Below are 24,125 nucleotides of genomic sequence, written 5' to 3' on the forward strand. Positions count from 1 at the left end.
AAATTAAAACTGCCCCAAGAGATCTTAGTTGCTAAATACCATTCTCCAGTAAAAAGCACCGGAGCTTCTTGGAAGAACAGCTGATCCTAGGGCTGGGATGGGGAGAATATGAAATGAACCTGAAGCATCTTACAGTGTCAGAAAATAAGGGAATTTTAAAAGGATGGGGTGTGTGAGGTACACAGGAGCCCACCTGAATGAGATCCTAGTGGCCAACTAATTAACCAACAAAATTAAGCATGATAATATTAATTATAACACAAAGAATAAGATAAAAAGTGGAGGAGAAGAGAAAATATTCGTTACACAAGGGAAAAAAAGGGCCACCTTCCTTCATCCCACAGCAGACAATGCTTGGTACCATCTTGAGTGGTGGGTTCTGGGCTGGGGCGGGGTGGGATGACAGACCCCTGGGGAGCTCCGAGCTGGCCGTAGGATGGGCAGTGGTCATGGGTATCCAGTCACCTCATGCAGGGGCACCCCCCCCCAGCTCTGCCTGCCCTCTCAGCTACTCTAATCAATCACTGTACTTTCTTTTTTCTCAGAACCCTTTCACTAAAAGAGATATAAATTACATGAAATACCATGTGCCCATTTTAAGTGTCCAGTTTAATGTATTTTGACATATGTATGTCCCTATTGTAACCACCACCCCAGTGAAAATAAGGAACATTCCCAGCATCCCAAGAAGTTTCTCCTGCCCCAGGTAACCACTGATCTGACTTCTGTTACCATACCTGTTTCCCTTGTACTAGAATTTCATAAAAATGGAACCACACAGTATGCACCCCTTTGAGTCTGACTTTTTTCATTCAACATATCTGCAAAATGTTTCTATGTTTTTGCGCTGGTTGATGATTTATTCCTTTTATTGATGAGAAGTATTCCATTGCATAGATGTCCCACAGTCAGTTTATCCCTTCACCTGCTGATGGAACACAAGTGGTTTCCAGGGGAAGCTATTAAAAATAGAGCTGCTATAAACATCCACCAACAAGCCTTTATGGAGATATGTGCTTTCATTTGTCTTGGGTAAATACCTAGGGAGTAAAATGGCTGGGTCATATGGTAAGTGTCTGTTTAACTTTTTAAGAAACTGCCAAACTGTCTTCCAAAGTGGTGGAAACAATTTCCACCCCTGTCAGCAGTGCATGAGAGTTCCAGTTGCTCCATATTGTCACCAGCACTTAAATAGTAGCCTCCTCTTTCACAAAGCCATTTTGACAGGTGTACAGTATTACCTCATTGTGACTTGACTTTACATTCCTAAATATCGAATGATATTAGGCATCTTTTCACATGCTTCCTGGACACTCATACATCTGCTGAATCGTCTGTTCAAATCTTTGGCCCAGTCTTTAAATTGGCTTATTTTCTTTGTATTATTGAGTTACAGTTTTGAGCTATATTTTAATTAACACAGATCAGAACTAGGTCATCCTCTCTTCTAACCGTTACCGTGCCTCCTCCCAGGAAATCTGGAGCAAAATCCAAAAACCAGGGTCTGGTCCTCTACAATCTGGCCTCACGCCTTCTCTGATCTGTCTTCTCCCCTGGCCCTTAGTTCAGTCCTTTCTTCCACACAGGCTGCCTGGCTGTGCTCTGAAACAACCAGGCATCTATTACCAGGATCCATCTTATTCAGGATTCTCTGCACACATTCAGGGTTCATCCACCCCCCCCCCCTAAAAAAAGAGCTGGGGTTCCCCTGCATTGTAGGCTTCTAGCACTGCTGTGGAATGAATTTTAAAAATGAGTGAATGAATGCCTCTTACCTAGGTAGAAAGGTCAGGGAGGTCTCCTGACGAAGTGACACTGCAGCATGATCACAGAAAAATAGAGAGGAGTTTATCAGATAACAAGGTGGAGAAAGAGCATTCCAGGTAGAGGGGTCAGCACCTACAGTGGCCCTGTGGCAGAAGGGAGCATGGAGGAGGTAAGAAGGTATATGGGTGGAAGAGACGGAGAGGAGAAGGTAACAAGGGGCTGTTTTTAGTCTCTATACCAAGACCCTCTCACCCTTACAGGTGAGAGGAATAGAGGTGACCGTGATTGGTGATTCAAGCATCCCTCTGGCTGCCAAGAGAGAAAACAGAGAGACCTCCTAAAGACACCCTCACAACAGTCCAGGGAGGAGACAGGAGTGGTCTGAGATCTAATGGAGGCTGTGGTAGTGAGACGTGGACAGAGATTCAGGAAAGCTTTAGGATGCGAAGATGTGCAGTGGATGGGTGACTCTGAGGGGGAGGGAGAAGGATGCCAATCCCCAGATCTCTGGCTCTGGGGTGGAAGGACGGATAGCAGCTGGCCTGAGACTGCGAAGGCGAAGGCGTAGTGAGAATGTCATGGGCTGGGTCTTGGTCACACTCAACTCCCGACGACCTGGAGACACGTGTGTGTTGTGTAGGGGCTGGGGCTCCAAGGTGTACTTCTGGGAGTCCTCTTGGGATGAAATGGGCCAGCGGTGCCGAATCCAGGGCTGGGCAGTCAACAAAGAGGCCTGGGAGGCTGGGTTGGCCAAGGATGGGATGGTTGGCAAAGGGAGAAAGAGAGTGGGAGTGGGGCGGGGAGCTGACGGCTGGGTCAAAGCCTCAGGACAAGAAAGAGGTCTCGCTGTTTGGACGCCTAGGTTCTTGGATCCCCGACGCGCTCATGGGCTGGAAGCTAGGCCGGAGACAGCGAGTGTAGACAACCTTCTGGGCAAGGAGAGATGGATAGGAGCTCCGACGGGGTGTTCAGTGGCCTCAATAATTAGGTCTCTACCCGCCAGGACAGGGGTGAGGGGAGAGTGCAGGGGTCTGGTGAAGCCCCAGCCCAGCACTGCTACCAGGCGGGCCTACGCAAGCCGGGCAGCCGGGGTCCGAGGGGAGAAGGGAAGAAGAGGAGGAGGAAGGCAGACGGAGGAAGGGAAGAAAAAGAGAAAAGGGCAGGAGGGGAAAACAGGGGAGGAAGGAGGACGGGGCAGGAAAGGAGGAGGGGCGGGGCGGCGGGGGCGGAGCGGCGGGGGGATGCGCCCCCGCGCCGAGCTAATCTGGCCCCTCTCTCCTTCCGCACAGTCGGGGCTTCCGCTTCCCTCCCGGGCTCTGGGGTGAGAGGAGCGAGGCTGAGCCTCGGCCCGGGTCGCCACCGCCATGTGGCCCCCAAACCCGGAGCCGGCCCCGGACCCCGAGCCCGCCCGCCACTCAGAGCCCCGCGCGGCCCTCCCCGGGCTCCTCGCCCTCCTGCCGGCGCGCGCCTTCCTCTGCTCGCTCAAAGGCCGCCTCCTGCTGGCGGAGACGGTGAGTGCGGCGCCCCCAGCCCCCTCCCGGCCCGCCCCCTGCGGCATCGAGCCCCCCACGGCCGCCCCGGCTAGCAGCCGCCTGGCGTGGGGCTGGCGGCGGACGCCGCCGTCTGCACGGCCAGGTCCCGGCGCCCCGGCCGGCCGGTCCCCCTCGGGGCCCCGCGAAGTTGAGCAGAGTTAGGCGAACTTCACCCATTTGGGACGGGCTCGCGGAAGCTCAGCCGCTGGTTTGCGGCGGGGCGGGGCCCGAACCCAGGCCTTCGTGCTTTAACCCGAATTTGGGGGGCCTCAGGCAAGGCTGGGGAGGGGGCCGGCCGACGCGGAGCTGGAAGCCCCGGGAGCTCCGCCCCGCGCTGTGTGACCTCGGGCATCTCCGCCCTCTCTGGGCCGCTGGGATGGGCTGCTTCCCTACATCTGCGAGCCTCCATTGCGGGCGCCCGGCTCTCAAACCCTCCCACCAACGCCCCAGCCGGACCCGGGAGGAATCGGTCCTTCGCGACCCTCGGGTCGCAGGCCAGGGTCGGCTCTTGGCGCCCTTGCCCGCTTTCTTGGACGCAGGGACGACCGACCGGGCCTCGAGCTGCCGGGCGGAAGCCGGAGGGGAGTGCTGCCAGTTGGGAGGGGGGACCCCCGGGATTGGGTGAGGCCGGGGCGGCTCTAGTGGGGCGCGTTGGGAGCCCACCCCTACCCAGGGCTGCAGAGGGGCGGGGGCAGGAGCCCAGCAGGGTGACTTCATCCCCCTCCTCCCCTCCCTCTCTAGGATCCAGCCTTCCCGCCCCCGCTGAGCTCCTTCCTCCTTCCCGCAAGCCCCACCGTGGCCCGTCAGGTCTTTGTCCTCTGGACACTCAGAACTCCCGCACTGTCCCTGTCCGCGTGTAGGGTGGTGGGTTGGTGCTGGGCCTTCATGGAGGGAAGGAGAGGAAGAGACCAGGCGGAGGAAAGGCGGAAAGAGGGAGGAGCATTTGTTGCTTAGATCCCCAGCAAATTGACAATCCCTGTCCTTCCCACTTTGCAGACAAGAAAGCTGAGGCCCAGCCTCTAGGGGATTTGACATGGGTCAGTTTAGGGCCAAGTGACAGCACGGACGTGGAATCAGAGGAAAGAGAATTCTGCTCCTGACCTCTCCTTTGTATCACCCAGGGCAGATGGCAGGAGGTGGTCCTACCACCTCCTCTGCCCGTGAGGTCAGCCCAGCACCTGCCCAGCACCTGCCCAGCACCTGCCCAACTCCCAGATGAGACATCAGGGCCCAGGACTCACAGCTCACAGTCCAGGGAGTCGCCTCCTGTTGGCCACTGGGTCGCACCCTGGAGATTGATGGGAGCCACTTCTGCGGAGAAGCCTTGAATTCACCCTCCACTGAGGGGACCCCAGCCATACCATGCTCAGGCCCACCTCATGGGTGGAGGGGGTGCTGGCCAGAGCACTGAGGAGGCCTTTGGTGTAGTTGGTTATCAGGAATCTAGTCTAGGAGGATGAAGAGGGGAGGAAAGAAGGGTGAGGGGTGGGCACTGAAGACGCAAGGGGATTCACCCTAGGTTACTCCTGCCTCTCTCTGGTCACCTCTGGCTGCCCCCAGGACCAAGCAAATGTTGAGGCTGACATAGGCAGGAAGGGGGAGGAAGTCACCACCAAAAATCAGGGAAGCAGAATCTAGAGGGGGATCCTCCAAATCAGGCTTTAGGGTAGGGGACAGGAAGAGGAGGGACACAGAACAACCTTTGACAGAGGAAGTACAGGATAGAGCCCTACCAGGGTCCGGTGGCCTTGCCTTCATCAGAGGTTCTGGCAGCCTCTCAGCCCATCTCTGTGCCTTAGTTTCCCACCTGTTCAGGTTGGGCTCAGCTACCTCCACAGCCATGATCAGGACAGATGTGGGTGCCGTGGATACACGGTGGGATCTCTACAGCTCATGTCTGAAACCATTGCACTGCTTCCTGTGGGGCATTTGGGCATCATCCCTACGGGGCCCCAGGACCCCACTAAGAGCTACTCAGCCATGGATGTGCTCAAACCCAGCCACAGTAACCAAAACCAGAACAGATAAAGACCAGCATACCCATGGCAGGGTTGCTTCAGAACTCCAGTTTTGGGGTCAGCCAGACCTGAGTCCAAATTCTGATGCCCCTTTTTAGCTGCATGACACTGAGCAAGTCACTTCATCCCTCTGAACCTCATTCTTCTCATCTGCAAAGTGAGCTGTGAACAGCACCTGGTGCATGGGTGGTAGTGAAGATCAGAGGAGGTCCCACAAGCCTCAGTGGGCACTGGCCCAGTGAACAGCCCCATCACATGGTCTGCAGAACTAACTGGGGGCCTCAGCATCCTCCAGCATCAGTTGCCACCCATAGTGTGTGGACAGGGCTGCAGAAAACACTTTGATTCTTAATCAGTTCCTCATTACACCTCACCCCACTTTTCACAAAGGCAGGACGAATGATGCAGCAGGGCATGAAGTGTCAGTGTCAACACCCCCTCTCCTGGATGGTTTTTTCTTATTATAAAAATTTGCAAATATATTTAAAAAGCCAAGAGTTAGACTATAAACACCCATATACCCACCATCTAGATTGTACAATTGTTAACACGTTGCTATATTTGCTTTTAATGTATCTTATCAATCCACTTTATTCTTTGATGTGTTAAAGTAAATTGCAGACATTGATACGTTTCAACTCTGAACACTTCATCATGCATATTATTAACTAAAGTGCAAGATTTGTGTATTATTTTCCAAGTAAATTTTTCATTCAGTGAAAAGCACAAATCTTGGGTGTTGGGTTTAACTTTCTGAAACTGTCTCCTGCTTAGTGGATTGCCTTTGAGACTGCTTAGGTTTGATTTTCCCCTGTTGGGCACCATCTGAGTGGGGTCGATTCCGCCTTAGAGCCTGCTGGGATGGAGGTGGGGCAGCCCCAAGAGGTGGCCTCCTGGGGTAGGGTGGACACACATGGGAGGCTCTGGGGCTTCCTGATTGGATCCTGGCAGGGAGCTAGCCTGAGGTCAGGATGCGGAGCCATGCCCAGAAGTACTGGGGGCAGCATGGGTGTGGGCTGATGGGGTTCTAATCCTGCAGCTGCAGGACGGTGGGCAGGTAACTACGCTGGCTGGAGCCACCTCTATTCCTGACTGCAGGGCCTGGCTTGGAGGAGCACTGGGCGAGGGGCTGTACACAGGCTCTGACTTCTCTCTCCCCTACCTTCCAGGGTCTCTCGTTCATCACCTTCATCTGCTATGTGGCATCCTCAGCATCTGCCTTCCTCATGGCGCCCCTGCTGGAGTTCCTGCTGGCCCTCTACTTCCTCTTTGCTGATGCCATGCAGCTGAATGACAAGTGGCAGGGCTTGTTCTGGCCCATGATGGTGAGGGCTGGGGCCCCAGGAGGAGAGGGTTGGCTGGCCATCAGAGTCATACATTTTGGTCCTCTCTCTTTCTTCAGTGCTCTAGAGGGTCCACTTGAAGTTGGTTGGAGCCTTGTGGGTAGACAGGGTCTCAGATAATCCAGACCCCACCACGCAGCAGCTCTGACCCAGAGCATGTGGTTGCTCCAGTGCCCCTCTGTAAGGCTGTGAACCCCAGACGGCATCCTCAGCCCTGGCCATCAGGTGGCACTGGTGCTCCCAACTGGAGCTGTCAGAATGAGCCTCAGCTGCAGGAATTCAAGCCATTTCCACATGGGCAGGGCAGGTTAACTGAGGACTTGCAGGTCTTCCAGACCTCAGCCATCTGGCAACTTGTTTATCGCCCAGATACCCGCTCCAGATTTTGCTGAATGAAACGAGTCAGAGAGAAGGGACAGCAAAGGCTGCACTTGAACCCTGGTCTCTTGACTTCACATCCAGTATTATTCCTGATGGGCTGCACCCCCATCCCCATTTTAGGGACGGGTAGGCAGAAACCATGATACATAAGTAGATCTGCCACAGGTATGTGGCAAAGCAAGGCCCAGGGCCTGATCCCCCCATTGGAGAACCAGAGGAAGCAGGTGACAAGGTTTCCAACTTCCTGCCCGTCAAATGGGGAAGTCTGCATCCCAGCGAAGCCACAGGGAGCTGTGGCCTGGTTCATACCCTGCTGTCTAGTTGGCAGAGGACGGCAGCCTGCACGAGGCACCTGGGCAGAGGCAGGAGCAGAGGTTCAGGAGGACCAGGGAGTGCAGGTGGGGCCAGGACAGGGTGGGAGCCCTATGGATGCTGGACCGGAAGGCCGGGTGTGTGTCCCTCTGAAGGTGAAATCCCAGCCCTGTTCTTGCCACACAGTGCCCTTCTGAGCCCCTTTCCTGCCTTAGCTCCCAGCGGCCCCCTCCCCATGCTGTGCCCCAGTCCAGGGAGCTCAGGTCCCTGTGGCCATGCCCTTTTCCCCAGGACTTCCTACGCTGTGTCACAGCGGCCCTCATCTACTTCGCCATCTCCATCACAGCTGTCGCCAAATACTCGGATGGGGCTTCCAAAGCAGCTGGGGTGAGTAGCCACCTTACCCACTGGGAGGGGGGTGCCCAGTGCTGCCCCCTCAAGCTCACCCCACTCCTCAGTGGGTGCCCCTCTTAGCGCCTGGGGCACATTCTGCCTCTGCTGGGTCCCTTGGGCTTTCACATGGGTCTCAGTGACTCTAAAGTCCTCTGATTTACTCTGCCCAGAGTTTGGAAAGGCTGTTTGCCAAACCAAGTTAACAGCTCACTTTCCTACCTGTTATTAATGGAAGTGATCTGTGCACGTCCATCTAAGCTGTCTCTCCAAGCAGAGGAAAACAGGCTGCAAGGCTGGGGCGGCGGCTTCTCGGGCTGGCCCTCCCCATTCCCAGGCACCCAGCTCCGGACGACACATCCCATCCACCCGTCCCTTGTATCCCACAGGTGTTTGGCTTCTTTGCCACCATTGTGTTTGCAATTGACTTCTACCTGATCTTTAATGACATGGCCAAATTCCTCAAACAAGGAGACTCCGCAGACGAGACCACAGCTGACAAGGCAGAAGGTAGGTGGCCACCCTGTGATCACCTGGGACTACTGCTGCAGGGGCCCTGCTCTCCCCTGGGGACACTTGGCTAGTTTGAGGCTGGAGCAACAGCCTATCCTCTCACCCCACAGGCAGGAAGTGTTTTCACAGCCTGGTTCTCATATCCCTTCATGCGGCACTGAGCATGAAACCAGCCCCCTCCAGGGAGCACAGGGTTCCCCGGGGCCTCAGCCTTTCCAGGAAGGGCAAGCTGAGGGCACCCCCAGGACCTCCTCCTCATGAAACCCCTTGCGAGCCCCTAGGGCGGCCAGTCACTACCCTTCAACTCCCTGAGTGCCATCCACTGGGCTGCAGAGTGGCCACCTGCCCTAAAGCAGCCCCCTCGCCCCAGTCTCACCTGCCCCTGGCCTAAGGGCCAGTGAACCAAGCTCTCAATCTTATCCACAGCACCCAGGCAAAGCCAGGCAAGCTCAGGCTTGTTCTGTTTTTTTATAACTAAGTAAAGTGCCATAGACATTCTGGCCCCTCAAGCCATCCTTCAGCTCAGAGTGGCTGCTGGCCATGTAACCTGATTAAAAAATAACACTGCAAGTTGGATGGCTGGTTTTTCCATTAGTGACAACATAGCCATACCAATGTGTCATGTCCTCAGGGTGCATGTCCCCAGCACAGGGCGAGGCACAAGGTGGGGGCGGCCCTGCAGGTGTGTGTCAGGAGGGACCACAGCTGGTTTGGAGCTTGTGATTCCCCTCAGGCCATCCTCAGCCACAGCCCTGGGCTCTCCTGCCCAGAAGGGCAGGCACAGCCTCCAGTGGAGGCTCCAACACAGAAATGCCAGGAAGCCCCGGAGCTGCCCTGGGAATGGAGGGCCCAGCTCCATGGCTCTGTAGCCTAGAGTCCATTTACCTGCCTCACCCCCTCCATACCCACAGGTAGACTTTAAATGGAGAGGCAGATGTCAGCTCCCTGCAGCTGAGTAAATCCGATGTTTGGCTCAGCACCAAACTCACCCCAGCTTGGTGTCCCCTGATTCCACCTGGCCCTTGTGTCAACATCTGCTGACCGAAACACCTGCTAAGGCTGCCACGTGCTGGGCCCTAGGGATGTACAGATGGCCAGGCCAACTACCTACCCTCAAGGAGTTCAGCCCAGACAGGAGTTAGACCCAGAGACAGAGTAGTGATGTACACATGGGGCACGTACTAGGGCAGGAGGAGCCTGGGGTAGATGTCAACTGTAACAGCAAAATGGGAGCTAACAGAGGTAGGGATGAAGCAGCTGAGGGAACACCCACCCCACGTGCCAGCCAGGAGGCTGGGTTTTGATGGATGTTTAGGAGTGTTCAGGCAGAAGAAATGAGGCCGGTGGAAGGGAAACAAAAAAGTATAAAGAGCAGGTGCTCCCGTCCAGGTGAAATGCTTCTCTGGAACAGGACCAGCAGTGACACGTGGCTGGACAGGAAGACAAGGGGGGAGTGGCTTTCGGAGAACTGACATCGCCCCATTGAGCACGTGCTGTCCCCAGGCAGGTGACACTGAAACACCTGGGGCAAAGGAGACTGAAACTTTTTTTAAAAGGGCTAAAAAATAGCTTCCTGATTTTGCAGTATATTTTAGTTTCTTGGACAATAGCTAGTCCCACCTGGATCTGAATTGTGGGGTAGGGTTGGGGGCAGATGTCAACCCTAATACCCCAGGTGAGAAAGGCCCAGGGAGACGGGAGGGCCGGGAGTCTCAAAAGAAGGGGCATCTGGGCTCCCCACCTCCACTGGGCTACACCCTGGAGGTGAGAATGGCTGCCTGTGAAGGACCCAGGCCCAAGGCAGTTCTCAAAGCACCTCCCCAGAGACGGCTCCCAGGCACCACTGGCCCCAAAACTCCTGCCAAACATCCCCTTTGCTTTCCTTTCAGAAGAGAATTCTGATTCTGACTCTGACTAAAGGGCTGACCTGCCCTGGCAGCTTGAGCCACGCGGGCCTCCGCTCCTGCACCTTCTGACCGGGCTGGCCGGAGCATGGCCAGGGGACCGTGTGTGTTGGCAGGGAGCCTGTGACTTCTCAAGCAGCAGCAGGAGTTGCTGACAGAGCGGCCTCCTCACAGCCCGAACGTGGCATTCCTGAGCCCAGTATACAAGATGGCACCCCTTGGCTTAGCACTGTTCAATCTCCCTGCTCATGACAGCATTGTGAATATTTTGCCACTTCTCATTTCTGTCCCACAAACCTAAAGTCCTTTAACCTCTCCACCAAAAACAAGCACAAAGGGACAAAGCAGATGGAGCCTTGTTACCACGTCATTGGAAGCGTTTCATGCTGGGGGGCACGGGTGGTGGTGCACAAAGAAGGCAGAAACCAGCTCAGGGTCAGCCCGCCAGGCCCCAGTGGTTTCTGTCTGCATTTGGTGCCCCTGCTCATGCCACTCTGTCGAGAATGATACCACCAAGATTCTGTTGTTCAAGGAGCACCAGTTCCCTCTTCATTCTTGAAGCAGGGAGACAACTGACCTTTGCCCTATGACCTAGGAGAGGGTGGGTCCCAATGCCCATAACTGACACCTCACATCCTTGGAGACCAAATCTTCTTTAGGTGATGTGACTGTTCTGGGTCTAAGACTATTTCAAAGTAAAGCTTGTAGACTAACTTACCATGTCCAAAAGATCCAGGGCTTCAAACAACAAAGTAGCAGTGACAGCCCCAGGGGCAGCTGGGCAGGCCCAGCAAAACCCGCTCTTTCCCTGGGTCCCTGAGGGCTGTCAGCAGGCGAGGGGCCCTCGGGCCTTCAGGACACTGTGCTTGTAGACACCAGAGCAGGTGTCTGACTCTCACGAGAGGTGAAATGTGCCTTCTGTGTTCACCTAATGACCTTATGCTGTGCATGTATCTTCAATGTCATTTTGCAAATTTATATATAATTCTCTTTTTACACAAAAGCAGCTTCTTAGATGGCATTTCCTGTGACCCTAGAGGCCTCATGAATGAGCCAAGTTCTGGACCTATCTTTTGGGCATTTGTAACCTTTGTTCTCTTGCATGTGAATCTCCTACCTTGAAAAAAGCCATGATGGATTAAACCAAACTGACTTCCTGCTTGGAGTGTGTGTGTTTAGGAAAAAAAAAACCTTACACACCCAGAGCGACGCTGTCAGGTATCGTGCTTTGGCCCAGACCAGGTCCCACGCGCCATGTGAATCCTGGCAACTCCAAGTTCTGGCAACAAGACACGCGCATTTGCTCCCAGGCCAGGCCCCCACTAGGCATTTTCGTGCTCTCTACTCCTCACACGATCCTGTTTACCAGTCCAGGAGACTGCCAGAAGGTTTGGGGACTTGCCTAGGTCCCCCCCATGAGGCACAGGGTCTCACACACATAACATCCACAGTAAGTCAGCGTTTGGGCCCCAGCCGATGGGAAGGATTGAGGCATTCTGCCCCGACTTCCACATACAATGCATTCTGGAGACACGTATGAAAGCAGAACATGCAGAAGCTGACGGGCACGTGGGGGTGTTTCTGCTCCACCTTGCTGTCCAGCCAAGCTGCCTGTCGACAGCAACACCTCGGAGGCCTCATCCCCCGACCATGTCTGTGTTCACCACTCACCCCATTGGCCTGTTTCAGGAACCAGGCAGCAGCCTTTGAAGGGGAGGGAGGCAAGGCAGAGCAAAGAAAATGAAAATGCCATTTTTATGTGTCCATTTATTAAACAAGAACTCCTTCATGACAATTTAATACAATATTTATTAGCGATTAGTGTTGAGAAAATTATTTCCCTCTACATACAAAAATACAGGTTCAAACACTATGAAAACAATCAGGACAAGTACTGTGAAAAATTGGTCCTTCAAAAGAAATAATGGGGGGAAACTGAGGGCAATGTGAAGTTCTGTCTGTTGTCAGGGACAAACCAACAGAAGCAAAGGCTTTGGGGCCCCAAACCACTCCAAATGGATAAACCAAAGAACTGGTCAGAGCCAGGTGGTACCCCACCCCAGACATGTGTGATGGCCTCAGAAGCCAGGGTGGGAGCTCTGACCCACCAACAGCATAAACCAGTTTGCCAAAAGGGCATTGCCTCAGAACACCCCACAGCTGTGTCTACACTGTTAAAGGAAACAGACTTTTAAGAAGCAAAGTGTAGTAGTTATTAAATTAACATTGCCCCCCTCCCGCAAGTACCACTGGGCCAAGTACCGAGTAATGGCATGGGAGTTATCACAGCCATCTGACATGACTTCCTTTGTTATAAAATGGCATATTCTGACCCTTCAAAGCAACCAAAAAAAAAAAAAAAAAAAGCTACAGTTTTATGTTTCAGTAAATCCATTCCTTCATTTTACAATGGGCTCAGCTGGTTTATTCAAGATTTTTCTTGACCAGACCGTATGTAACTTAGTTCTGCAGGGGTGGGAAAGCAAAAGGAACAGCTGGCCTGTTATGTGTCTTCATTTTGGCAAGCTCCTCACAGCAAGGGGCCTATTTTGTTCAGGCTGAAAACCAGAAAGGGCCACTGAGCCTACCCAGGGCATCCACAAACCAATTGTGAGATCGGAGTGGAAGGTGAGCTGGAGACCAGTGGAGGCCCCCCCTAACCTGGAAGCCCATCTTGTGCAGGGAGAGGGAGACCTGCAGCCAAGCCGGAGGGACAGCTGGAGAGACACCAGCCAGAGAACACCCTCTGGTTCCCCAGCCCCAACGGGCTTTTCACCATTTTAGACTCAAAGAAGGGGAAGTTAGAGCACCGAGAATGTTCTGGTTTTTTTTTTTTAATGGAACCACTTTCCTCTTACTGTTTGAGGTGACCAGTGGCTGTTCAAACTGAACAAGTGGTTAAAAAAATACCAAATGCAGTTATACTGATTAATAACTATTTCACAGAAATATAGTCTTACTCTCAGACCATTTAAATAAGCAGAAATAAGATGCTGGGGAGAAGCAACAGAGAAGAGACAGGAAAAGCCAGGGGTATAGGCTTTTTTCTTTCTTTTTCTTTTTTAAAATATATAACGAAGTTTAAAGGGAAAGTGACCAAACCTCACAACCAGCATTGCTGAAAGCAATATTAAAAGGACAGAATCTAAAATCATGCTACAAAAATAGTGTTATCTGGTTTAACTAAATGTACATCTTTTTTTCAATTCCATGATTGACAAGAGTGTTTATGTGACTGACACATGGAAGGCACCAAAGGTGAAGTGATTATTATCTGTCTTAAAATATACAAAGATGTAATTACCTACTTTGGGGAAAAAAAATTCATACCTGTAATAAATAGTTAAGTGTTTCCACCATATGTTCCTGAACCCCTAAAAATTTCAACATATACAAACAGTTTTGACCCCTAGCGTTCTCTTAGAGGGAATCACATCAGAATCAAGTTATGAAAAGCACTGGTTTTACCCACATATGTCAGTTGCATCAGGAGGCAGGATGTGAAAACTCATTTTTAAATGGGTTACGGAGTTGGAAGGAGGTGGTGCCTCAGGGGCCTGGGCCATTCCGAGGGAGCCAGCCAGGCATCCTGGGACCAGTCAGGTCTTCCTCCAAGCCGTGAATATCTATCTGCCTTCCTCACTTTCACAAAGAGGAGAACAGTCTTGAAACTTGCAAAAATTGATTCTGGAAAAGGCAGGAAAGCAAAGTGGCCCACAAAGGGAAGCAGCCAGACCCAGCCCTGCCTGTGTGGGTACCACGACCCTGTCTGTCCTCATTTCCTGATTGTCCCTGCAGGTGGCTTTCCTAATAAAAGGGGGTGCTTCTTATTGGGTTTCAGCAGTGCCTCCAAAGAGGACTCAGCTCTGACAGTCTCAGGCTATCACTGAATCCCATACAAACTACTGTCAAATCAACTGTGTCATGCCTTCTCTCCTCTGAAGTGCAAGTACAAAAAGAAACTGGACCGCTCCCTAATCCTACCAACAAAGCTGGTTAAGGTCATTTGAGACAAGTTCCTATTCAAAATTAGAACCACAACAGTTCTGATATAGCTCACTACAGTCCAGGCTATTAACCCCTGAATGAAGGCTCTCTGCCTTGGTGTAGAACGCATCCCAAAGAAAACATGCCACTCTACGGCGTCTAGATCACAATTCACCAGAATTTAAGTCTTGGTGTAAAAACTGTAGACAACAAACTAAGCCTGTAAAAAAGACAGATGATTCAAAGAACCATAAACTAAACTTTATTCTAGGCAAGCTGCCACTGATTCAGACTCAACTGGCTTATGGGTAATTTTTTTCTTTAATGTTTGCAGAATAATTAAAAATTAGAAAGGAAAAAAAAAGTTCCCAAGGTTGAGAAATTATATCCAAATAGAATAAGAAGATAATCAGGACCAAAAGAAGGGAAAATATAGCAGGACCCACTCTTGTTTCAAGCCTAAAGGTCCTTCATGCCATTTACTGGTGTGAAGAAAAGTCAAACAAAACATTCAGTTTTGAAAAGAAAATTCTTCTAGATCTAACAGATGTTGAGGGTATTTTCTTTCAGAGACAGTTTCTAAATAAAAGAAATGTAAAGGGTCAAATATTTCAAATTACTTTCTCAAGCAGACAGTTCTTACAATTTCAGTGCTATCTGCTGAGAAGAGAATACAAGACTTTATAAAGAGCCAGAAACGTTTACAAAGCTCCAGGTGGGTGGTGTTAGGTCTACGTCCTCTCTAGGGTGGCACCCAGACCAGCATCTGAGTCACCTGTCCAGACCCGTGGGTTCTCAAACTCACGCCAGGAGCCTGCCCGGAGCGCCAAGGCACACTGGTCCCCACATTCACCTCCTGCTCTCAAGCGTATTCCAGAACACAAGACCTCACTTTTCCAAAGAGGATAGGAAGGTAGTTAACCAAGTACATTTTTTTTTCAAGACAGCCCAGGTGGGTCACCATGTCCAGTGCTCTCAATGAGCCCACAGACAGAGTCTGGGCCTCCTCTCACCTCCCAGACCTGCCCCTGCTCCCACCGCACCGGCTGTTGCTTAGCTGGACCTGGGAGTGGGTGCTGATGAAATAATAAAGACCTGGGAAAGAGAGAGCCCCTGGGTTCTACAAACTTCACTAAGAAAGTATTTGGAGGCCTCACAAGCTAATGGCAGTCCCTGGAGCAGGAGCAACTTTTAATTTTGCTTGAGAGAATCAATTGGCAGCAGCCCTCGGCCTAGAAAGTGTTTTCACCTTTTGCCAGCTGATTAATATCATTATTTCCCTGTAAAGAAGATACGGAGAAAATGACAATCAGGCAACGGCATGCAGACTTCGTGGTTGCTTTGTTTGGAATACGGATGGCACAATGGGAACCTAAATCACCAGTGCCTTCCAGAATCACTGAATTGGCCACATGTTGTCTCCACAATGCCCATCTGCTAGGACAGGTTCTAAGAACAACTCACAGAAAATCCCGCAGAGCCAGAGATTAGGAGCTTGGTCCACCTAAACACACAGAGAGGCGAGGGGTTTCCACCCAAATAGCACATGCGAGTCTGTAAGAAGGGGTGAGCTTGGGACACATATACATGACATACGGGGGGAGGGGCTACACAAGGGTCAATCACTGCAAGCAAGAATTCACATTCATGTGCAGACAGAAGAGTTAGTGCTTCATCTCCTCAGAGACCGCCTGTGGCTTAACCCAAGGCTGAATCATAAGAAAGTTTAAAGACAGACAGATGAAACTGCAAACTTTAAAAAAGTAGGAATGTTTTCAACTGAGTCACAAAGCTCTCTCCAGAAGCATCTGACACAGGGTGGAGGTCTGATATACTGCATGCCTGCCTACAGGCACAAGCCTTTAGCCAAGGGGTGGTCATTGTGCCCAAAGGGCTGCCAATGGCATCCACCTCCCAAAGCCAAGCCCTCAGAGCCAGGCCAGGTCCTCCTTGGCTTCCCTGCGGGCAGGCGGGGCTCTGTCCATGTTGGCACTTTGGGTCAAGTTGCCGAGGAAGACACGGACATTGGGACTGGGCTGGTTACTGCAGTCTTACCTTTCTGTGGACAAAGGTAATCTCTCTTGGATGACTGTTGTAGCACAGAGTGAAAATCTATTTTCTTTACTTTAAATCAAACTTCTATTATGAGATTTTAATCTGTAACTGCCTTTGTCCATCCCTGGCTTTATGCAGAGCCAACAAGCGTCTTTAGGCTCCCGGGGCTGTATAAAAGGGAAAAGGTATGTCACTCCATGCCTTTGGCAGTGTGAAGAAAGGATAATGGAGAGTCAGAGGGAAAGAAAAATACCGCATCAACCAAATCAGTGCCAAGATAAACATTCTCTGAAGATGTCAGTGTTTGCATCCATCTAAAACCACCAGAGGTTCTACCAAATGCTTGAGGGTTTCAACCATTCAGTCTCCAAGAGCAAATTCAAGCGTAGACAAGTCTGGCATAAACTATGAAAGCCAGTATCATCCCACCAGAAAACTGAGAAACACTAAGATTGCCTCAGCCTTAAAAATGCCCCAAACCAAACTGACATTGGTCCGTATTGGAACTATTAAATGCAAAAATAAGCTTCCTTCAATACAAAAAAAAAAGTCCTTTTAAGCCCCCCAAATCTAGATTGTCTTGTTTGTACACAGAGACCACGTAAGAAAAATGCAGGTGTCTTTCCATCACACTAGACAACTATATTTCCTTCCTAATGTCTCGCTACACTGCCACTCGTAACAGGACAGACTCTACATCACACCAGTTAGCGTTTAACTGGCCACTTCCGGTTGTCGTGGGAGCTAATTAAATATAAAAATATATTTACAAAAACCATGGGAAAGCCTCATGGCACAAAGGATATTAAATAGTTACAGGGACATAAATAATTCTAAAGATTCTAACACTAAGATGCAAATTAATTCCTAAGTGGCTTGTGGCACAGGTGTCACCACTTTTTAATCATCTGTCAGCATTTACAACTTCGGTGGACTTCAGAACCATTCCTTGCAGCTGACAACACACCCTCAGGAGGCCAATAGGCTCCTTTCCACCTGATGAGAAACTGGTTTTATTGAAGTGACTTGGGAAAGCCTGGGCATCAATCCTGCCTGAATGGTATTCCTTTTTTCCATCTCACTTCAAAGGCGGCTTTTTATTGAAGCCAAGTAACATGATTCCCAGCAGGAGATTTCTGATAAAGTTCAGGGTGGTCCTTCCAAAGTGGGCCCCATTTAATGCAAGGCTGAGTCTTTGTGACCCTGTTTTTCAATGGAACTCCCAGAGGGAGATAAGCCCCATTTCGACTAAGCATAAGCACTCAACAAATGCAAAATAAATATATAAAATGAACAGATAAAATCCAGATGTCATGATCTCCTCAAAAATCACTATATATAATAGGTTCAGAGTTTGTGATGCATGGCTTGTACTGCCTCACAACCGACATGGGGAGAGGGCTCCATCAGACCTGCAGTGACCAGGCCTGGCTGTCCTCTGGGGGAACAGAGGGGAGGGGAGTTGCCACCAGACTAGCTGGGTCTGCACTGGCAGCCCCCAGCCCCTAAGGAGACAAGGGGTTTGAACAGGCGACCCGGGTCACTGCCCCAGAAAGGAATGGCAGCAGAACTCAGACTGTATCAGATATTCGGTTCCAGGAGACAACCCCTAACCCCAACCCTTCAGAGACAGCACAGTACTATTTCCTGTGTAGTCCCCAGCCTTGCAGTGCTACCCAATCAATTCACCCAGGCCCAGAAATCAGACGCTGCTCTGCTAGGGAGGATGCAATGCCGCGTGTGCACAGGTGGACATGTTCTCACCTGTGCTCTGCACCCCACACCCGGACACAGATGCTCGCTCTCTCGTTACACAGCACACTGCTGATGCTGCGACCGTTCACTAGGACGAGATCCTGGGGACTCTCCCCGTTAATGCAAAACCTTCCCACAAGCAGTAAATCTTTTTTCCTTGGTGAGGGTAAAACACAAAGTTTTAGCACTAGAGTGAGCTTTGTAAACATTAAAAACAGTTCAAAGAGTGAAAACCTGGTAAGTTAAAATGACTTTTCCATAAAAGATACAATTAGTCTCTAACAGGGGGATAAAAACTACAGCATCACAGGGGCTCATTTAACTCAATCACCACAATAATCCTCACTATATCAAGAATCAGTTGAAAACCTTACATAATTAGAATTTTCCCCAACAGTTTCCGAAATGGCCGTTCGTGTGTATGACCCTGAGGCACAGATGCTACAACTCTTTGTGCCTCTGAAACTTCAGTGAGAGGGTACATCGTGGTGCAGATTCAAGTATTTTCAAATCCTAGACAGATCTATTCAGGACCACTCCAGAACTCTTCTCAGGAATTTGAAAATCAGCACATACCCCTAAAATAGAGGTGTGTCCCCACCTGTGGTCCATGATGCCAGCAAATAGGCAGGAGTTCAGGCTGGTGGAATGGACTGTGGCTTTTACCCAAGAAGGTAAAATGACAGAAAATCTGCAGCCCAGCCTCAACGTATTCAGGGTAGGTAGGGAACTGGAAAACAAGGTGGTCTCCACATTCCTGGAGGAGAATCTGGGATTCAGGGAGGTGATTCATTTGAGGAAGAATCAAGGGATTCCCAGCAGGGTAGGAAATAGTAACCCACCCTCGCAGGTCAGCAGTGCCATGGAGCCATCCTAAGGGGACATCAGCTTTTCCCATCCCCATAAAGCCCAGACCCAGCAAAGCTCAACCAGCACACCCATTGCCAAGACCCTTAGTGTCACACATGGCTTTCCAGGCTTGTGCTGGCGTCTCGAAGCCCCAGGCTTGGAAGACAAGGGGGAAGGGGGACCTCGGCAGCAACACTAAAGCTGGCCTGGGGCCCACTATGGGGGCTGCCCAGGAATTGCTCCTGACCCACTGTTCCAACCCTGTACCTTCATTCCTTGATTTTTTTCCCTCCTAGCAGCCCCCCTTTAATCCAAAGTCCTGACTTGTCACAAATATATATATGACATGGTGGCTCAGAGTCAGATGTGAAGCCTGTGCTCAGGGACAGTGAAGACCTAAAGTGGACACAGCAGCCAGTGATGCCAGCAGCTCCCACAGCCACCAAACTGGAGGATCCTGTGGCCCCCTCCTGCCCACCTCTGGCTGAACAGCTGGGTATGTGGGCCTCTCCTGCCCACACCTCCCAGCAGGGCCATTTGGAAAACCCTTTCCCAAAATGAACTTTTACCAAAGAGGACAAAATTCAACTTAATCACATGAAAATCTGACGTGATGAGGGAAAAAAAACTTGATTGAAAGGACGGGCATGAGGATAGAGGGAGGAGGACTTTGGCGCGTCCTCACGTGTCCAGGCGCTGGATCTCCGGGCGAGTGTCCACATCTCTGGACTCTGTGCGGGCGCGGATGTAGTCATTGGCGCTCTGCTGGCGGAGGCTGACTCTCCACTTCTGCACCGCCAGGAACGTGTTCACCGCGTACACCGCGGTTGCCAAGAAGCCAAATATCTACAAGAAACAGGCCCAGTTAGTCCTCAGGCACGTCAGCCCTCAGCTGGGTCACAACAGCTTACAGAGACCCCAGCTGTGGCCGCCTCTTCCAGCTGTAACCCCCACGCCCAGCCCCGCTCAGTGTTCAGCTGTCAGACCGTGGCCAAGTCTGTGGTCACCTGACCCACATAAAAGTAGCCTAAGGTCCCTTTCGAAGCATTCTGGATCCATAAGGGAAAAAAAAAATCACAAAAGGGCTTCTTTTACAGAACCTTCTTAACACTGCCCCAGGGAGAAAACACAATGTAGACAAAATACCATGTAGATGAAAACTCAGGGTTTCTTTCACGTGTGAGCCCCACATCAAGCCATAAGGCCTAACATTCCAAATCCCAGCCCCGGAGCCACCGTCTGCTATCCAGCTGCCTCTCACCTGGGCAGCTCTGGGTGGCAGCAGTGGAGTTTTAATAATTTAATAATGATCCATGAGTCTCCTGAGTGACACCTGGGAGAGCAGCTAGTTTAGTATTTTTATAAACCTGTTAACCACCTCCCTTCCATTACAAAAGTGCTATATATTCTTTGTAAATACAGAACAACATGAAATGAAGAGCAGAGAGCGAAAGTCTTACATTATCTGGTTCCCACCCACCACGGCATTCCACTGACTGCTGCCTGGTGTCAAGACTGCGTCTTCCTCATTAACAGCCACACTGGCAGGGAAGGCCCTTAAAAGCAGCACCACTAACAGACATCCAGGGCTCTGCTGGAAAGAGACTAACGCAGAGGTTCTCAAACCTGAGTGTGCATCTGAAGACTTGTGAAAACACATTTCTGATTCAGCAGCTCTGAGGGAGCCTGAGAAAGGCATTCAAACAAGTTTCCAGATAATGCTCAGGCTGACGTTTCGGGGATCACACTTTGAAAATCACAGCACTGGGAACTGGGACCTCCGTTGGCCCAATGACAACATCGTTGGGCACATGCCAGAGGACAGTCAAGCAAGTCACAAAAAGTGGACAAATCAGCCCTGCTTTAACCTTTTGAGTTCACTCACCACGGCAGCAATTTCTGCTCCGGTTTTGTGGTTTAAAGCAGCCAGTACAATTGAAGCAATAAAGAAAAAGAAAGTGCTGAGTCCAGTGTTGACCAAATCCTAAAGAAAAAGATAAAACAAAATCACTTGAAAAGAATTATTTCATGCTTTGCCCTAAAGGTAACTGAAGAACTTTCTAAATAAAAAGCACAATACCCAGCCTCTCTGATGGCTCCATACTTTAGTCTTGATGGCCCAGGGACAGGTATTGGTCACAGAGAGGAAGGCAAAGATTATAACAGTTAAGGATCCTATTTGATAAACCAACACAGCAAAATCCACATTTTAACCAACCATGTCATGCCACCATTTCTTAATGACCTATTACAGAAACCAAACTGCTAACCCACAAAGACATGCACACTAATTACCACTTAGAGTTCTATTGTCATCTTTTCAAAACACATTCAGATCATCTTGGCATGAATAAAAATGGACTGGAACTGGCAAAATCCCCTCATTCATTCGTGGCACGTCAAGCGCACTATTTTCAGACCTAGAGAACACACTTAGCCAGGCCTCATCCTCTTTTTTGTGCAGGGTCTTTCAAGTCTCCATGTTGCTAAAGCCTTGGGAATTTCCCCTAAGCTTCTTACAAAGCAAATCAGGTTACAAATTCAATGCTTCAGAGATTTAACTCCTGTCTTACTTGTCGAGAGGAAAATAGCATAATGATTAAGAGTCACAGTCAGATGAGGGTCTTAATCAACCATGACCTTGGACAAGCCACTTTGCTTCCCTGTGTCTTATGTGGACATAGTACCCTCTCCTACGGGAGCTATTTTAAGGATTAGGTGAAACTACGCACATGAAGAGCCGAGCATGGTGCCTGGCCCACGTTTAGGGATCCCTGCACACTTACTGTTACTTCTGATATTACTACTCTGGCATTACGCTCCGACAGCCCAGGCTATACCAGACTGCCTCTATAATCTCTACAGGGGAAGAAAATCCAGGCAAAATCGTAAACTGCCTAAGTGCCAGGCTGACTGTACCACTGACACCAGTGGGTCCTCCTGGCTGGCCTGGCTTCAAGGTCCATCTCCTCTTTAAAGATGCAAAAAGGCAACATTCACATCATGAAAGTACTGAGCCTGTGCCACAGGACCCCCACACTCCTGGCCAATGCTTCTGATTACAAACTCTGTTCAGAAATATCTGCCAGCAGGACAGTTTCCAGCAGTGACCAGCGTGAAGCCAGGGCAAAGTCTTCACAGATTCAAACAAGTGTTTAGTTACCCCCCCATTAAGGTGTAAGGTGCTATAGGGATAAAGAAAAATATAAAATGTAGTTTCCAAATCAAAGACTATTCAGAAACAGGGGAAATGTTTTATGTTACAGTGCTAAGGACAAACATCAAACAAAATAGTATGTAAATTAATGGTGACTATGTAAAAATATAAGTGTGGTAAAAGGCAAATAAGGATAAAAGGTTTTGAAGAGTTTATGTTATTTGTCGATATGAATTCCACATTTAGAAATTCATCTTAAATGGCAAACTAGCAAAAAAAGCTCTAAGCATAAGGATGTTCACCAGATTATTTAAAAAGCAAAAAACTGAAAGCAAACAAAATGCTTAAGAATAGGGGACTTGTTAAATAAAATGGTATTTCCATAATGGAACACTATGCAGCCATTAAAAATAATGATACAGTCGCATATTTAACATGGAAGATATTCAAGATAGTTTAAATGGAAAAGCATGACTTTAATGGTTCCATTTTTTCTCCACTCACATATCACAACATACATGCAGATGTGAAAGACAGTCTAGAGAAAACAGTCTAGAAGATTACACTCCCATATTACATGTGGTATCTCTGGATGGATTGTATCACATATGATTTCTTAACAGCTTTACTGAGACACAATTCACATCCCATGTAATACACCCAATTAAAGTATACAACTCAATCACCACAGTGTAATTTTAGAACATTTTTAGCACTCTGAAAAGAAACCTCACACTCATTAACAGTTAATTCTTCATCTTTCCCTCTAATCCTAGGCAATGACCAATCTGCTTTCTGTCTCTATGGATTTGTCTATTCTGGACACTTCATACAAATATAATCATTATGTGATCTTTCGTGACTGGCTTCTTCCACTTAGTGTAACAGTTCTAAAGTTCCTTCATGTTGTAGCATATATCAGTACCTCACTCCTTTTAGTTACTGAATAATATTCCGTTGTATAGGTAAACCACATTTTATCTTTTAATCAGTTTCTGGACATTTTGGTTGTTTCCACTTTTTGGGTATTGTGAATAATGCTACTATGAACTTACAAGCTTTCATGTAAACATATGTTTTCACTTCTCTTGGGTCATCACATGATTTTACTTCTTTTTCTCCTTTATTATCTGAATCTTCCTATCTTCCTGAGTTTTCCTATAACAATTATTACTTGCACAGTTTAAAAGGCTTAAAATTGAAACACTGCAAAAGTTAGTCAGCATCAACTGCTTGAGTTCCTTGGCCATGAAACCACATCTTGCAGATTCCCCTTCACATTCAGGAGCACACATAGGCATGCCCTCAGATGTGAATTTTGAGGGTGTTTAGTCGATACTGGCTTAATTTTTTAAATGCTTTTCATGGGACATGTACTTACCAGCCACACGCTTCTTAGTTTGTCATAGTTGCCCCCACCCCTGCAGTCCCACACCCAGCCACTTTATGTTCCCTGTCTGGCCCCCAGAATAGCCAAGGCTGCAGCCCCTCCTGACGCCAGGAGATGAGGAGGAAGGGCACCCTCACACACACATGCTTTTGGGTCTCTCCAGTAACATGCCAATAAGCACAGGTGTGAGCCAAGTAACTCCAGTAGCAGATCAGCAGGATCTGGCCTGGGGGCGCTAACTCGAGGCCTACTGGCCACGTCTGGCTCACAGATAGGTCTGACTCGTACAGTCTTCAAAACAAATTTGAATAAGCCAATGTTTAAACACCAGAAGACTGCACATTAAAATATCTCTTAAAAAGAAAAAATAAACATCTTTTAGTTACTCTTGAAAAAATGTTCTGAAGTCCCACGAAGTAATAACGCAATAGGCTAGGACTGAGCAGGAGAACCACCTGAGCCCCAGCCCACCTTCTCACGTGCCCAGTTCCATCACATGCCCGGAGTCTATGACCCCATGACCCTGCTCCAGGCCCAGAGAATGGGCCGTCCAACAACGTGCCCCACCCTTCAGACTCTGCGACCTGCTAGCACCTTTCTACTCATCCTTCAAGGTCCAAATGGAACCTGGTGTTTTCTCTGAACTTCCCTGACTGATCTGCTCTAGGCCCACAGCCCCAAGGAATCCACCACCTCCTTGCCCACGTTCTCCCAGGCCTCCCTCACACAAAACTGGATCATGCTGAGCACACACGCCACGGGAGCGCAGCTG

General features: G+C 49.7%; 2 protein-coding genes across 2 annotated transcripts in view; one reads left to right on the forward strand and one right to left on the reverse strand.

Annotated features, from left to right (window-relative positions):
* Positions 1-3,020: 3,020 nt before the first annotated feature.
* On the forward strand, positions 3,021-11,319 carry CMTM3 (CKLF like MARVEL transmembrane domain containing 3). Its single transcript, XM_032486474.1, has 5 exons — positions 3,021-3,278; positions 6,487-6,642; positions 7,645-7,740; positions 8,133-8,253; positions 10,146-11,319. The coding sequence occupies exons 1-5, from the start codon at positions 3,132-3,134 to the stop codon at positions 10,172-10,174; spliced, it is 549 nt and encodes a 182-aa protein (XP_032342365.1). The 5' UTR covers positions 3,021-3,131; the 3' UTR covers positions 10,175-11,319.
* A 593-nt stretch (positions 11,320-11,912) lies between these two features.
* The window catches only part of CMTM4 (CKLF like MARVEL transmembrane domain containing 4), a 70,187-nt gene continuing 57,974 nt past the window's right edge, over positions 11,913-24,125 (reverse strand). The window contains exons 3-4 of the mRNA XM_032486473.1: positions 20,692-20,790; positions 11,913-19,652 (exon numbers count right to left, since the gene is read on the reverse strand). Of these exons, the coding sequence (XP_032342364.1) occupies positions 19,488-19,652; positions 20,692-20,790 (264 nt within the window). The 3' untranslated portion in view covers positions 11,913-19,487. The remainder of the gene's footprint in view (positions 19,653-20,691; positions 20,791-24,125) is intronic.

Source organism: Camelus ferus, chromosome 9, assembly GCF_009834535.1.
Source record: "Camelus ferus isolate YT-003-E chromosome 9, BCGSAC_Cfer_1.0, whole genome shotgun sequence".
NCBI lineage: Eukaryota > Metazoa > Chordata > Mammalia > Artiodactyla > Camelidae > Camelus > Camelus ferus.

Coding starts and splice junctions, on each gene's coding strand:
- CMTM3 (XM_032486474.1), top strand. CDS start 3,132: ATGTGGCCCCCAAACCCGGAGCCGGCCCCGGACCCCGAGCCCGCCCGC. Junction 6,643..7,644: donor GCTTGTTCTGGCCCATGATG/GTGAGGGCTGGG, acceptor CCTTTTCCCCAG/GACTTCCTACGCTGTGTCAC. Junction 8,254..10,145: donor CACAGCTGACAAGGCAGAAG/GTAGGTGGCCAC, acceptor CTTTCCTTTCAG/AAGAGAATTCTGATTCTGAC.